General features: G+C 40.6%; 1 protein-coding gene and 1 pseudogene across 1 annotated transcript in view; one reads left to right on the top strand and one right to left on the bottom strand.

Moving 5' to 3' along the window:
* Positions 1-2,307: 2,307 nt before the first annotated feature.
* Positions 2,308-13,190, top strand: part of NUP155 (nucleoporin 155) — a 65,872-nt gene continuing 54,989 nt past the window's right edge. Inside the window, exons 1-4 of the mRNA XM_041750327.1 lie at positions 2,308-2,584; positions 5,782-5,919; positions 8,392-8,488; positions 9,480-9,550. Of these exons, the coding sequence (XP_041606261.1) occupies positions 2,428-2,584; positions 5,782-5,919; positions 8,392-8,488; positions 9,480-9,550 (463 nt within the window). The 5' untranslated portion in view covers positions 2,308-2,427. The remainder of the gene's footprint in view (positions 2,585-5,781; positions 5,920-8,391; positions 8,489-9,479; positions 9,551-13,190) is intronic.
* LOC121488499 lies at positions 12,500-12,600 on the bottom strand (annotated as a pseudogene).

The following is a 13,190-nucleotide window of genomic DNA, read 5'->3' as shown; positions in this document are numbered from 1 at the left end:
AAACAAAAATTCTTTGTAATCCTTAATAATTGTTAAGAGTCTCAAGAGGTTTTGAGGTCAAAAGCTTTAGAATCACTGTTTAGGGAAGACTTCAGTACTCTTTCCTCGTAAAGGGCTAGATGGTAAATATTTTAGGATTTGAGGCCCTGCAGTCTGTGTAACAACTATTCAACTTAGCACTGTTAGCTGGAAAGCAACCATAGGCAATATGCAAATGAATAGAAGTCCTTGGACTTAGCCCCCTTAGAATATTGTTGCAGTGCAGGAATATTAGACCAGTATTGCCAGATCATTCAATTTGTAGAATTGAAAACTCTCAATCATATGTCTTATCTCAAATTAAAAACAAATGCTATACTAGACTGTCAGTTTTCAATCTGCAGTTTACTACAGAAAATTGACAGCTGGAGACCCATCTGCCTGTTTATCCACCAATAATACAAATCTAATTTTTCCTGATATATTTACTATGAAGTCTTAAATTATACCTATATACCTGCAAGATCACAGAAATTTTAATATTCAGAGACCAACACCTGGAAGACAGCCAGACTGTCTCCAAAGTGCTCAAGATACCTCTAGCTAGGTTTATATTCGGAAAATGTAGGACAGTGGTCAGTAGATACTCCCAAATGGGCAGTAAAGATCAGGTCCATCATTATCTTGGGGTCAACCACAGGCAAGGGCTTGCTGGCTCAGGGCAGTCCTTTTTGCTTGAAGGGGTACTTTCAGTTCCCATCACAGGATGTTTTGCCAGCAGGATCTTTCACCTAAGTTAAGATCTTTCACATAAGCTAGAAAGAAGGACTCAATTAAAAAGTTTGAGATTAAAATGGAGATAGCTGAAGTCCTCTTTCAGTTTAGTCAATAAGGAGTACTTCAGTTATTGACTAGCTAAACTATGAAGAATATAATTGGATGAACCTTACTTAACTGTGGTTCTAAATGAGGACTAAGGACAAATTCTTTTTTTTTTCCAAAAAATTTATTTATTTATTCATGAGCGACACAGAGAGAGACAGAGAGGCAGAGACACAGGTAGAGGGAGAAGCAGGCTCCATGCAGGGAGCCCAACGTGGGACTCCAACCCAGGTCTCCAGGATCATGCCCCGGGCCAAAGGCGGCACTAAACCGCTGAGCCACCAGGGCTGCCCCTAAGGACAAATTCTAATATTTCTAAATAAGGATGCTTTTTGAGTGCTTTGATTTGACCATTCAAGTTACCTTCCGTGTGAAATGAAGCCTATCTTCCGTCTCCTTGCTCATCCTACCCTCCTCCTGGAGTTAATACATATACCCCATAAAAAATCAGGGTGATGCACTTAATTGCTTTACTTTCTTGTGCGTCCCTGCAGGAAGCACCTTGAGGACAGGAACGTGTCAGTTTTGATATTCCCAGCCCCAGGCATAGTGCCTGGCACAAACTATAAATGAGATTTCTGCAGGACTTGGTGATCTGTCGGGTGGCCTCCTTTTTACCAGTCCTTCTTCTTTGTGCTGGGGACCAACCGATGAATTACAAAGAACACTCTTCTTCCTCTCTGTAATAAATAAAGACAGAAACTCCCTGCATGCCAGGAATGATTCAATAAACACACAATTCTTTAAAGAGTAGTCACACACAAATAGAAAAGCCTGATCAAATTTTTTTTTTAAGTAGGTTGCACCCCAGGGTGGAGCGTGAAGTCCCTACGCAGACACCGAGAGTCACACGCTCTACTACTGACTGAGCCAGCCGGGAAAGTCTGATGAATTTTAATGGACACTGAAGCCCGCGAGAAATGTAGTGAAATCTGGCTCGTAGGCAAACTCTTTCGGACCAAGCTACCGACTCCTATCCGCTCTCGCAAGAGAAGTTCTTTGGAGCGCCAAAGACACTGACGCGCGACTTTCACGGAGTTGCAGCTGAGGGATTCCAAACCTGCAGAGCTCGAGGGGCCGAATTCCAGCGCTCGCGAAACCCAGCAGAAGCGGAGCGGCGGGCGCGGCCGGACACAGCCCAGCTCCCACCTACCCAGCTCCTGCCCCCTCTCCTTCCCCTCCCCCCCACCCTTCCCGACCCTCCCGGCCCCGGCCCCGGCCCCGGCCCATTCCCTATCCCCTTCTTTCCCGCCTTCCCTAGGCGACCTCCACGATTTCCCGCTCCGCCTCTCGCCAACGGCCGGCCAGCCTCCGCCCGGGAAAGCGCGTCCGCCCCGTCGCCCCGCCCCTAACTCCCAGCGTGCTCCACGGCTTCCGCTCTCCAGCTCCGAAACGCAGCCTTCAAACTCCCCTCCCGGCGAACCGGAAGTGCGTCATGCACAGGCGCCGAGGCGCTCGTTTGGCGCGCGCGCCGTGAGTTGCGGGTCTGAGCTAAGGTCTCGGGTTTTCTCTCTTTTCCCCTTGGTTTTTGGCTTTTTCCGGACGTTCTTGTCTCCGAGTCCCGACATGCCGTCTTCTTTACTGGGCTCGGCAATGCCGGCGTCCACGTCGGCCTCAGGCCTGCAGGAAGCGCTGGAAAATGCAGGGCGGCTCATCGACCGTCAGTTGCAAGAAGACCGCATGTACCCGGACCTTTCCGAGCTTCTCCTGGTGTCTGCCCCAAGTGAGTGATCAGTGCCCATTCGGTAACTGCCTTCTCAGCCGAGGGACTCTCGTCTGACTCCCTAACTAGGTCCTTATCCCGAGGGTGGGCCCGACGAAGACATTTTGAGATTTAGCCGTTTGCTACACTTTGAAGAGCGGAAAAGAGCCTATTTTCAATATTTTGTCATGTTCTCGCTCCACTGCCGATATTTGAGAGGGTCGGAGTGGCGAGCAATCCCCGTTTGGAGCAGAAACAGCAAAGACCCCAACCTTTTTTTTCCCCTTTTTTTTAAAGATTTTTTTAAAATTTTATTTATGATAGTCATACAGAGAGAGAGAGAGAGAGAGGCAGAGACATACGCAGAGGGAGAAGCAGGCTCCATGCACCGGGAGCCTGACGTGGGATTCGATCCCGGGTCTCCAGGATCGCGCCCTGGGTCAAAGGCAGGCGCCAAACCGCTGCGCCACCCAGGGATCCCTTTTTTTAAAGATTTTTATTTATTTACTCAAGAGAGAGAAAGGAAGAGGCCAGAGAGACAGGCAGAGAGGGAGTAGCAGGCTCCATGCTGGGAGCCCGACGTGGGACTCCTTCCCGGGTCTCCAGGATCACGCCCCGGGCTGAAGGCGGCGCTAAACCGCTGAACCACCCGGGCTGCCCTAAAGACACCCAACCTTAATGAGCTGCTCACTGCCTCCAAGCGTTCATCGCTAAGGCCAGTTGAGTCGGATCACCTGATCCAAGTCCCCTCCTTGTTAATTCCACATATTAACGTTAGACTAAGACGAGCAAACGAAATTAATTTGGAAATTTACTACCCTCTCTCAAAGATATTCTTTACTCCGTTTGGAGTCAGTATAATACGAAGTCCCTGAAATATAAAGGTAGTTAAAAAGAACTACCAGGGGAATAAAGAAAGAGGGGAACATTAGCTGTGATGATGGGCGGGGAGGGTAAGCAGTGCATGTGCCAACAAAAGAGAGGTGACGGTAAAATACTTTTGACGGTTTTAAATTATAGCCAGGTTCCTCGAAGCGTATGGAATTACATGAGTTGCTTCATTCATTCATTCATTCATTCATTCATTCAAGATTTTGTTTATTCTTGAGAGACACACAGAAAGAGGCAGGGACACAGGCAGAGGGAAATTCAGCAGGCTCCATGCAGGGAGCCCAATGCGGTACTGGATCCCAGGACCCTGGGATAATGACCTGGGCTGAAGGCAGACGCTCAACCGCTGAGCCACCCAGGTGTCCCACATGAGTTGCTTTAAAAAGAGTGGACCCGGGATCCCTGGGTGGCACAGCGGTTTGGCGCCTGCCTTTGGCCCAGGGCGTGATCCTGGAGACCTGGGATCGAATCCCACGTCGGGCTCCCGGTGCTTGGAGCCTGCTTATCCCTCTGCCTGTGTGTCTGCCTCTCTCTCTCTGTATGACTATCATAAATAAAAAATAAAATGAAAAAAGAGTGGACCCCTTTGTGAGATGTATATTGGAGAAAAGCAGAGAAGCAGTAAGACAGAGACAAGACTTTTGGTAAACAGTAACCCAGTTAAAATAACAAGGATAAACTTGGCAGTGTAAACCTGGATGACACTTGTGGAAATTCATAAAAATCGTTGGGTAGACTTGCAGTCAGAGAAAAGATAGAAACAAAACAAATGTAGTATTTGTTGCTGACAGCTACACTTACCAGTGGGCTTGTCTTATAAGAACTGAGTGGCCTGTTAGCAACTCTTATCTTAACCAGCACGACTCCCTTTGACCTCCTTAGGTTTGAAAAGCAAGATGTAAAAAAAAAAAAAAGTCCATATATTCTTGTCCTCTCTTATCTGACCCAAATCTATCCTATCCACCTTTACACTCACCTCTTAAACCTAATCTCCTCCCCTGCTTCTATATTCCAGTTACACTGAATTTAATATGTTTTCCATAAGAATCTCTTCAGGATTCTATTTTATATCATCATTTACTTCATCACTTGTGGAATGTTCTTTCTTTACCTGATATTCTTCTAGACGCCATTAAATATCACTTCCTTTATGAGGGCTTTCTTAGCCATTCACATCATTCCCTGAGTTATTAATTCCATCCTTTGTATTCCCACTGCCATTTAACATGTGTAATATCCTCTTAAAATTATGTTTTGAGATTAAATGGGATGTGTGGGATTTGCTTCAAAAAATCCATTAGGGGGACTCCTGGGTGGCCAGTCATCGAAGCATCTTCCATTGGCTCAGGTCATGATCCCAGAGTCCTGGGTTGAGCCCTTCTTCAGGCTTCCTGCTCAGCAGAGAGCCTGCTTCTCCCTCGACCCCTACTGCTCTCCCTACTTGTGCACTTTCTCTGTCAAATAAATAAATAAAATCTTTAAAAAAAATCCATTAGGGAAGGAGTAGCTAGGGATATAAATGAAACCTGATGGGGCATGTTATTGGTAATTATTGAAACTGGATAATTAGTACATAGGAATTAATTGTATTTTTCTCTCTAGTTATAGATTTTAAATTTTCATAAGACATTTAGGATTTATTTCATACATCAGTCTTCCCCACTATCTTTGTATTTAAAGGCAGCCTGGAAAGGTGCCTGGGATAAATATGTCATCAGTCAGATCTAAAAAACACCTCTCTGTTTAAGACATAGAAGGACAGGTTATATAGACCAGCCCACTCCTGCCCTTAGTTGACTGTGTCTTGGAGCAAGAGAAATGTTGTGCAATGATAACACTTTATAGAGCAGTCTGTGATTTCTCCCAATAAAATATTGCTTATGTGGTAGCATTTGTATTTATCTTACTGGTCTGGAGGAGGGGTGGTCTAAGAAAAATGCATGGAAAGAAATAGTGGTTTTTCCCTAATCAATATTTTGTTCACAATTGTTTTATCTGACAATCACAAAATAGCTTTATAAGTATTTTCCCGTTTCGAATTAGTAAAATAATAGAAAAAAATCTAAATTATTGAATTAAATATTTCCTTTCTTATGGAGTCTTTGTGAAAGATAACTTTCTGTGTAGTGCTGAAACCTGTTATTGCCCCTAGCTTAACACAGGATTTTCTCAGACCTCCTTTGTATTGGGTCAGAACTATTTTATTCTTTCTAAAGCTGTATAACTGCCAGATACACAATATTTTTGTAGCTTGTAGTGCTTCAATATGCCCAGTTGATTCCTGAAACCTTGTTATTTTATTAAATGCTTTGTTTTATTACTTGCAGATAATCCCACTGTTTCTGGCATGTCAGATATGGATTATCCTCTACAGGGACCTGGTTTGCTGTCAGTACCCAACCTTCCAGAGATCAGTTCCATCCGAAGAGTTCCTCTCCCACCGGAACTTGTTGAACAGTTTGGACGTATCCTGTTACCTTGTTTTTAACTCTTTAAGGTTTTTAAAAACTGGTGTTCTTATTATAATTCTTGCTTTGTTTTTAATTGGTTTGTGTATATAAGTTCATTTAATGTTGTATTTAAAAAACATTTAAGTGTTTGGATAGTTTGCCATGTATCTAGAAAATTCAATATGTAAGTGAATGGTGACGGGACACTTGGGTGGCTCAGTGGCTCAGCGGTTCAGCGTCTGCCTTGGGCCCAGGGTGTGATCCTGGAGTCCCAGGATCGAGTCCCACATCGGGCTCCCTGCATGAGCCTGCTTCTGTCTCTACCTGTGTCTCTGCCCCTCTCTCTCTCTCTCTCTCTCTTTGTCTCATGAATAAATTATTACGTTTTAAAAAAAGATTTTATTTATTCATGAGAGACACAGGCAGAGGGAGGAGAAGCAGGCTCCATGCAGGAGCCCAATGCGGGATTTGACCCTGGAACTCCAGGATCACATCCTGAGCTGAAGGCAGACACTCAAGTGCTGAGCCAACCAGGCGTCCCTCTTATGAATAAATTAAAAAAAAAAAAAAAATCTTAGGAGACCTTGTCCCATTTCATCTGGATTAGATGTTCTTTAAGAAAAAAAAGGTATGTTAATAATTAAATCACATTTTAATTATTCTGGGACACTGAAAAGAGTGAATTGTTTACAAAGAAGTCTGCGTTTTGATGATACTCTTTCAAAGTAGTACTTTCCAGTTAAACACTATACAAGGAAGCTTTTACTACCACGTTTTAGCTGAAAGATCCCTGATTTTCATTTTTTCTCGTATTCTAACATTTTAAGACTGGGTTGCTCTAAAAATGTTTACAAACAAACTGGGGTGCCTGAGTGGCTCAGTCCATTAAGGATCTGCCTTTGGTTGGGGTCATGATCTCAGGGTCCTAGGATCAAACCCCATGTTGGGCTGTCTGCTCAGTTGTTGTTTGTCGCTCCTTCTCCCTCTTGTGATTTCTCTCTCTCTCTCAAATAAATAAATAACATCTTTAAACAAACAAACTGCTAGGTACTTCATTTGCCCTCCCCAAAAGTTTTTGGTGTGGTTTTACACTTATTGGTATCTAATTAAAATTTATAAGTGATTGCATTTCTAAGGATCCCATAACAATGGAACATTAATGGTATCTTCATAGAATGAGTTGCTAGAGGAGTTATTTGCTCCTCTAAAAAGAAAGATTTTATCTGATTCTCTAAAGGTGTGGTATACCCTATAAAGATATTAGATTTGTAGTTACGTGCTAAGAGGTTTTTTTTATATCTATAGCCTTCATAATGTAGGTATTACGAAGCTATATTAAAGTTTAATCTGAGATTTTTAAAAGCATATTAATCTACTTAAAGTAAAAACATTTTGGGATGCCTGGGTGGCTCAGCAGTTGAGGGCCTCCCTTAGGCCCAGGGCGTGATCCTGGAGTCCCAGGATTGAGTCCCACATTGGGTTCCCTGCATGGAGCCTGCTTCTCCCTCTGCCTATGTCTCTGCCTCTCTCTGTGTCTCTCATGAATAAATAAAATCTTTAAGAAAAATTAAAATAAAATAAATTTCAAAACATTTCAAGTTTTTCACAGTCTGATTCAGAAAAATAAAGGAAATGGAAAATTAAGGAAATACTTATAAATAGAAAAACTAGTAGAATCTAATATTTTCCCCAAAATTTTCAATATTTGAGACTATGAAAGTATTATTAAATATAAAATATAATTTATTTCATACTCTACCCTTGTTTAGTTAAATATTTTTCTTTAATGTTCTGATAGTACTATCTGTGCAAAAGACCTTAGAAAATTATTCATGATTGTGTCCTTGTTTTTTAATTACATAATATAATCCTTTGTCTATTTGTCTTGCGCATGCACAAGCAGGAAGACTGGCAGGGAGAGGGAGAAGCAGGCTCCCCACTGAGCAAAGAGCCCTGATGTAGGGCTCAATCCTAGGACCCTGGGATCATGCATGACCTGAGCTGGAGGCAAATACTTAACCAGCTGAGACACCCAGATGCCTCATTTTGTCTTTTTCAATCTTACTATTTATAAGAAGCTTGCAAATTGTACCTACCTATGACTTTAGCATACATGTGCTTTATCAGTCTTGCTCTTACACAATGGAGAAACTGGTCCGGTAAGTTTTTTCATGTAAAAATTCAATAGTGTTATTCATAATCAATATTTTTTAAGTTAGTAATGGTAAAAACATTACATTTGACCTTTAGAATACATTTCAAGTGGTCAGATGGCATTATTTAGAAATTATAAATTGCAGACTTATTTCTGTCATAAGCTATGTCTTTCATTAAAAATCATTAGAAATTTTATTTACTCTTTCTATTAAAGAGTGATTAGGTCATGATTTCTTTTATGATTTTTTATCATAAGTTTTAAACCAAAATCTTTCGTAACAAATTTAAGAAAGGTTGAAATCTTTTTACCTTACATCCACATTACTTCAGATATGCAGTGTAACTGCATGATGGGTGTGTTCCCTCCTATCAGCAGAGCTTGGCTCACAATTGACAGTGATATATTCATGTGGAACTATGAAGATGGGTATGTATTTAACACTGGTTTGCTGTAGCATGATTAGAATTTAGATTATCTTAATTGCAGCTAGTGTTCTACCTAGAAGCTGCCTGGTTTTATCTTTTATTTGTCTAATAACTGGGTTAGTGCTCCTCAGTCTACATACCAGTCCCCTGGGGATGAAATTAAAATGTGGATCTGGGGCAGCCCGTGTGGCTCAGGGGTTTAGTGCCGCCTTCAGCTCGGCCCGATCCTGGAGATCCGGGATTCAATCTCATGTTAGGCTCCTTGCGTGGAGCCTGCTTCTCTCCCTGCCTGTGTCTCTGCCTCTCTCTCTCTCTGTGTCTCTCATGAATAAATAAAATCTTTATAAAAAAAAAAATGTGGATTCTGTTATGGTAGTTCTGAGTGAGCCTCAAGAGTCTGCATTTATGGGACGCCTGGGTGGCTCAGTGTTTGAGTGTCTGCCTTTGGCTCAGGGTTTGACCCTCGGGTCCCGGGATTGAGTCCCCGCATCTGGTTCCCTGCATGGAGCCTGCTTCTCCCTCTGCCTATGTCTCTGCCTCTCTTTCTGTGTCTCTCATAAATAAATAAATAAAACCTTAAAAAAGAAAAACAGTCTGCATTTATAACAAAATGTCAGTGATGATGCCAGTCTCAGTAGCAGGGGTTTAGTTATCAAGTTCTTATCTTCCAATAAGATAGCCTACCAGTTATTTGAGAGATGGTTTGACTTTTTTTTTTTTTTTCGATTTGACATTTTTAAAGATATCTCTTTTTTTTTAAAAATCATTTTATTCTATTTTATTGTTTAAAGACTTTATTCGTGTTCTCCACCATTTCCTGTTTTCCTGGTTTATGCTTATTAACCTTAGACAGGCCTGTGTGTCTGGACCTTGGAACTGAAACAATTTTGTTTGCTGGTTTAGTTTTCATTACATACTGTAATCTTAAAGAATATTTTAAGATAAAACTTTGTTTTCTTTATACATATAACATGTTACTTTTTTATTAACAGAGGAGATCTCGCCTATTTTGATGGACTTAGTGAAACTATTCTTGCCGTGGGGCTTGTGAAACCAAAAGCTGGTAAGGAATAAAAATGTAATGATTAATTTTTATATATATATATAAATACATACACATATATACACATACATATATAGACTTAAATATATAAACATACATATATAGACTTAAAATGGTTTAGGACTGCGCAGCCCAAGTGGCTCAATGGTTTAGCACCACCTTCGGCCCAGGGGCTGATCCTGGAGTTCCGGGATTGAGTCCCACGTCGGGCTCCTGGCATGGAGCCTGCTTCTCCCTCTGCTTGTGTCTCTGCCTCTATCTCTGTCTCTGTGTCTCTCTCATGAATAAATAAATAAAAATTTTTAAAAAATAGTTTAGGACTGAATAACAAATTTTAAGTAGTTGAAATTTTTATTGAAGTTTAGTTCTGAGTTCTAATTAGAAATATATAAAGTGATTAGGAATGTTTAATAGTTTATTCACTTTATTTTATTTTTTTTAAGATTATTCATAGAGGCACCTGGGTGGTGCAGTCATTTAGGCATCCGACTCCGTTTTGGCTCACGTCATGATCTCAAGGTCCTGAGATTGAGCCCACATGGGGCTCCACATTCAGTATGGAGTCTGATTAAGACTCTTTCTTCTTGGGACGCCTGGGTGGCTTAGCAGTTGAGCGTCTGCCTTTGGCTCAGGGCATAATCCTGGAGTTCCAGGATCGAGTCCCATGTTGGGGTCCCTGCATGGAGCCTGTTTCTCTCTCTGCCTGTGTCTCTGCCCCTCTCTGTGTCTCTAATGAATAAATAAATCTTTAAAAAAAAAAAAAGACTCTCTTCTCCTCCCTCTACTCCTGCCCCTTGCTTGCTCATGTTTGCTCTCAAAAGCGTGTTTACTTTCTCTCAACATAAATAAATCAACCCCCCCCCCCCTTTTTTAAGATTTAATTTATTTGACAAATAGCACAAGTAGGCGGAGCAGGAGGGGGAGGGAGAAGTAGGCTCCCTGCTCTGTGGGGAGCCTGATGCTGGGCTCAATCCCAGGACCCTGAGCCAAAGGCAAATAGATGCTCAACTGACTGAGCCACCCAGGCGCCCCTAAATAAATCTCTTTTACAAAAGTATCTAAAAGTTTATTCATAATAAGTCGAGAGCTATTCCTGCTTGGCATTTTAGTAGATATAAATTGTCTGTCTAAAACAAATAGTAAAATTTTGTTCTACCCAACTGTAAACTTCATTGCAAATTTAAAATTATGACACAGTATTTGATAGGACAATAAATGTGTTGTCTTTTATAATGAAACCTTTTTTTTTTTTTTTCTTTTTTTTTGAGAGAGTGTGCGAATGGGGGGCAGAGGGGCTTAGGGAGAGAGAATCCAAAGCAAGCTCCATGCCCGGCACAGAGCTGGCAGGACTCCAAGGCTGGATGGATCTCACCTCTGAGATCATGACCTGAGCCAATATCAATGAGTCAGACACTTAACTGAATGAGCCACCTAGGTGCCCTGATTATCAAATAGTTCTGACTTTGCCATAAGTACTGAAAATTCTGATTTTTGAACATTATGTTAAAGCTAACAAAATCCTTATCTTTACCTTTTGTAAGAACATATTATTCATAAAGTCATTGTTTTCTAAGTCCAGCTTTTTGGCAAGAGTTTGCTTTATTGGTGATTTCTGTTTAAGGAAGCAGAATATGAATACATGTTTCAATTTTATGATTGAGTAAACATGAGTTTTTCTGCGTTTTTTAGCATTTGCAGGTTTTTGTCCACAGAGAAATTGACAAGACTTAATCACACTTTTTCTGGGTTCAGGGAAGCATTTCTTATGTGTTGAAAGATACACATGGCTGTCTAGTTTCATTTGTATCTTCTTGAGAGGTAACTTAGCTGAAAGAGCTTGTGGCTGTGGGACGTTATTTGTTATAGTGATTATGAGTGGTTAATGATTTCTGAGTCAACTTACCTCATCTGTATGATGCAGGAGGACTGCCACCAAAGTCAAATCATGTGTAAACTCCTTTCTGGAATTTATTCTTGGAATGATCTTTCCTGCCTCTAATACAGTAAACCTCCTATAGGTCTAGTCTATTACTTCTGGAAAGCCAGTGGACTTTTCAGTAGAAGAGAACTTTATATTTTCCTGTTCTGAACCAACAGCTCTTGAAAAGGTGCCAGTTCTTACTGTCATTGAAGTTGATTTAGAAGTTGAAGGTACCATTGGCCAAGTTTTCAGTGCCAAAGCATGCCTTTCTAAAATGCTGTGGGTTATGGTACTGTTGAGTGTCTTCATCAAAGCAGCAAAAACAGAAGTGTTAGCAAAGGATCCTGCATGTTCATATTTGTGCACAAGTATTAAACTATTTCTTTCAAAACTTTTTCAAGCTTTTTCAAAACTTTAAAACTTTTTCATCCAAAAGCAGTGAAACTTTATTTTTTAAAAGAGATTTATTTATTTATTCATTCATTCATTCATTCATGAGAGAGAGGGAGAGAGAGGCAGAGCCACAGGCAGAGGGAGAAGCAGGCTCCACGCAGGGAGCCTGACGTGGGACTCGATCCCGGGTCTCCAGGATCAGGCCCTGGGCTGAAGGCAGCACTAAACCGCTGAGCCACCCGGGCTGCCCAGCAGTGAAACTTTAAACTGTTCCAAAGACCTATATAACTTATGTTAATTTCTAAAAGGTACTAATAAGATGTATACTTTTATAGAAGTGAGAGCTGACAGAAGTGAGAAATGTCAATCATTTAACCTTGTTGCATCCTGAAGCCATCCTGAGATGGCTTCCATTTCTACCATTTCCTTTTGCAAAATACTTGTATAAATGAGAGATTTTAGAAAAGATCCCATCGTTTGGCAAGATATGCTTTACTTATTTCCCTTTACTCAAAGCCATAAACTGACTCCGCCATCTGTAAAAGTCTAACTTTGTTAAAGTTTGTGTAATCAAAGATGACTTTTTTGGCATAGGCTGGTGACTGAGTACTTAGAGATAAGGTTTTTATTATTTTTATTATATGGAGCACTTCACGAATTCGCATGTCATCCTAGTGCTGGGGGGCATGCTAATCTCTGTATTGTTCTAATTTTAGTATATATGCTGCTGAAGCAAGCCTGGCCTTTATTAAGGAAAAATCTAAGTTTTTTTTTTTTTTTTTTTAAATCTAAGTTTTTATATAGTTCAAGCTTTTTAAATCAACTTATGGAATATCGCTTATATTTTGAGTTCATTAGGTAGAAAATCTGTTTCTTCAGCTTTACTGGCTTGAACCTTGATACCCAAAAATGGCTTTTGTGCCCCTTGATGTTTAATCAGTGAAAGTAAAAGTTTCGTCGTTCTTTCTTCTATGGCATTTAATTAATACCCTTAAGTAGGCTAAGGGTATATATATAGGAAAAAATGCCCGTAATTGTGACATAAGCTATATTTTCCTTTATTCCTATCAGTAAGACACTATTTTTGGGTATTGTAACATGACAGTGATAATTATACATAGAATCTCATGCCACTGCACAGTTTTTAATGTTAATACCAAAAAAATAAACAGTACTTCAGCATGAACTAACAGAAAAAAATTGTGTACTTGGTAATGTTCTGAGACTATAAATTACCTGTTTTTGATATATAAATTCATCTGGGAAACTCATTTAACATAAATTCATTTCTGTTTCTGTGAATTGGACTACTTTATGTACCTGATA

Source organism: Vulpes lagopus, chromosome 3 (genome assembly GCF_018345385.1).
Source record: "Vulpes lagopus strain Blue_001 chromosome 3, ASM1834538v1, whole genome shotgun sequence".
Taxonomy (NCBI): Eukaryota; Metazoa; Chordata; class Mammalia; order Carnivora; family Canidae; genus Vulpes; species Vulpes lagopus.
This window is presented reverse-complemented; position numbering and strand designations above follow the sequence as displayed.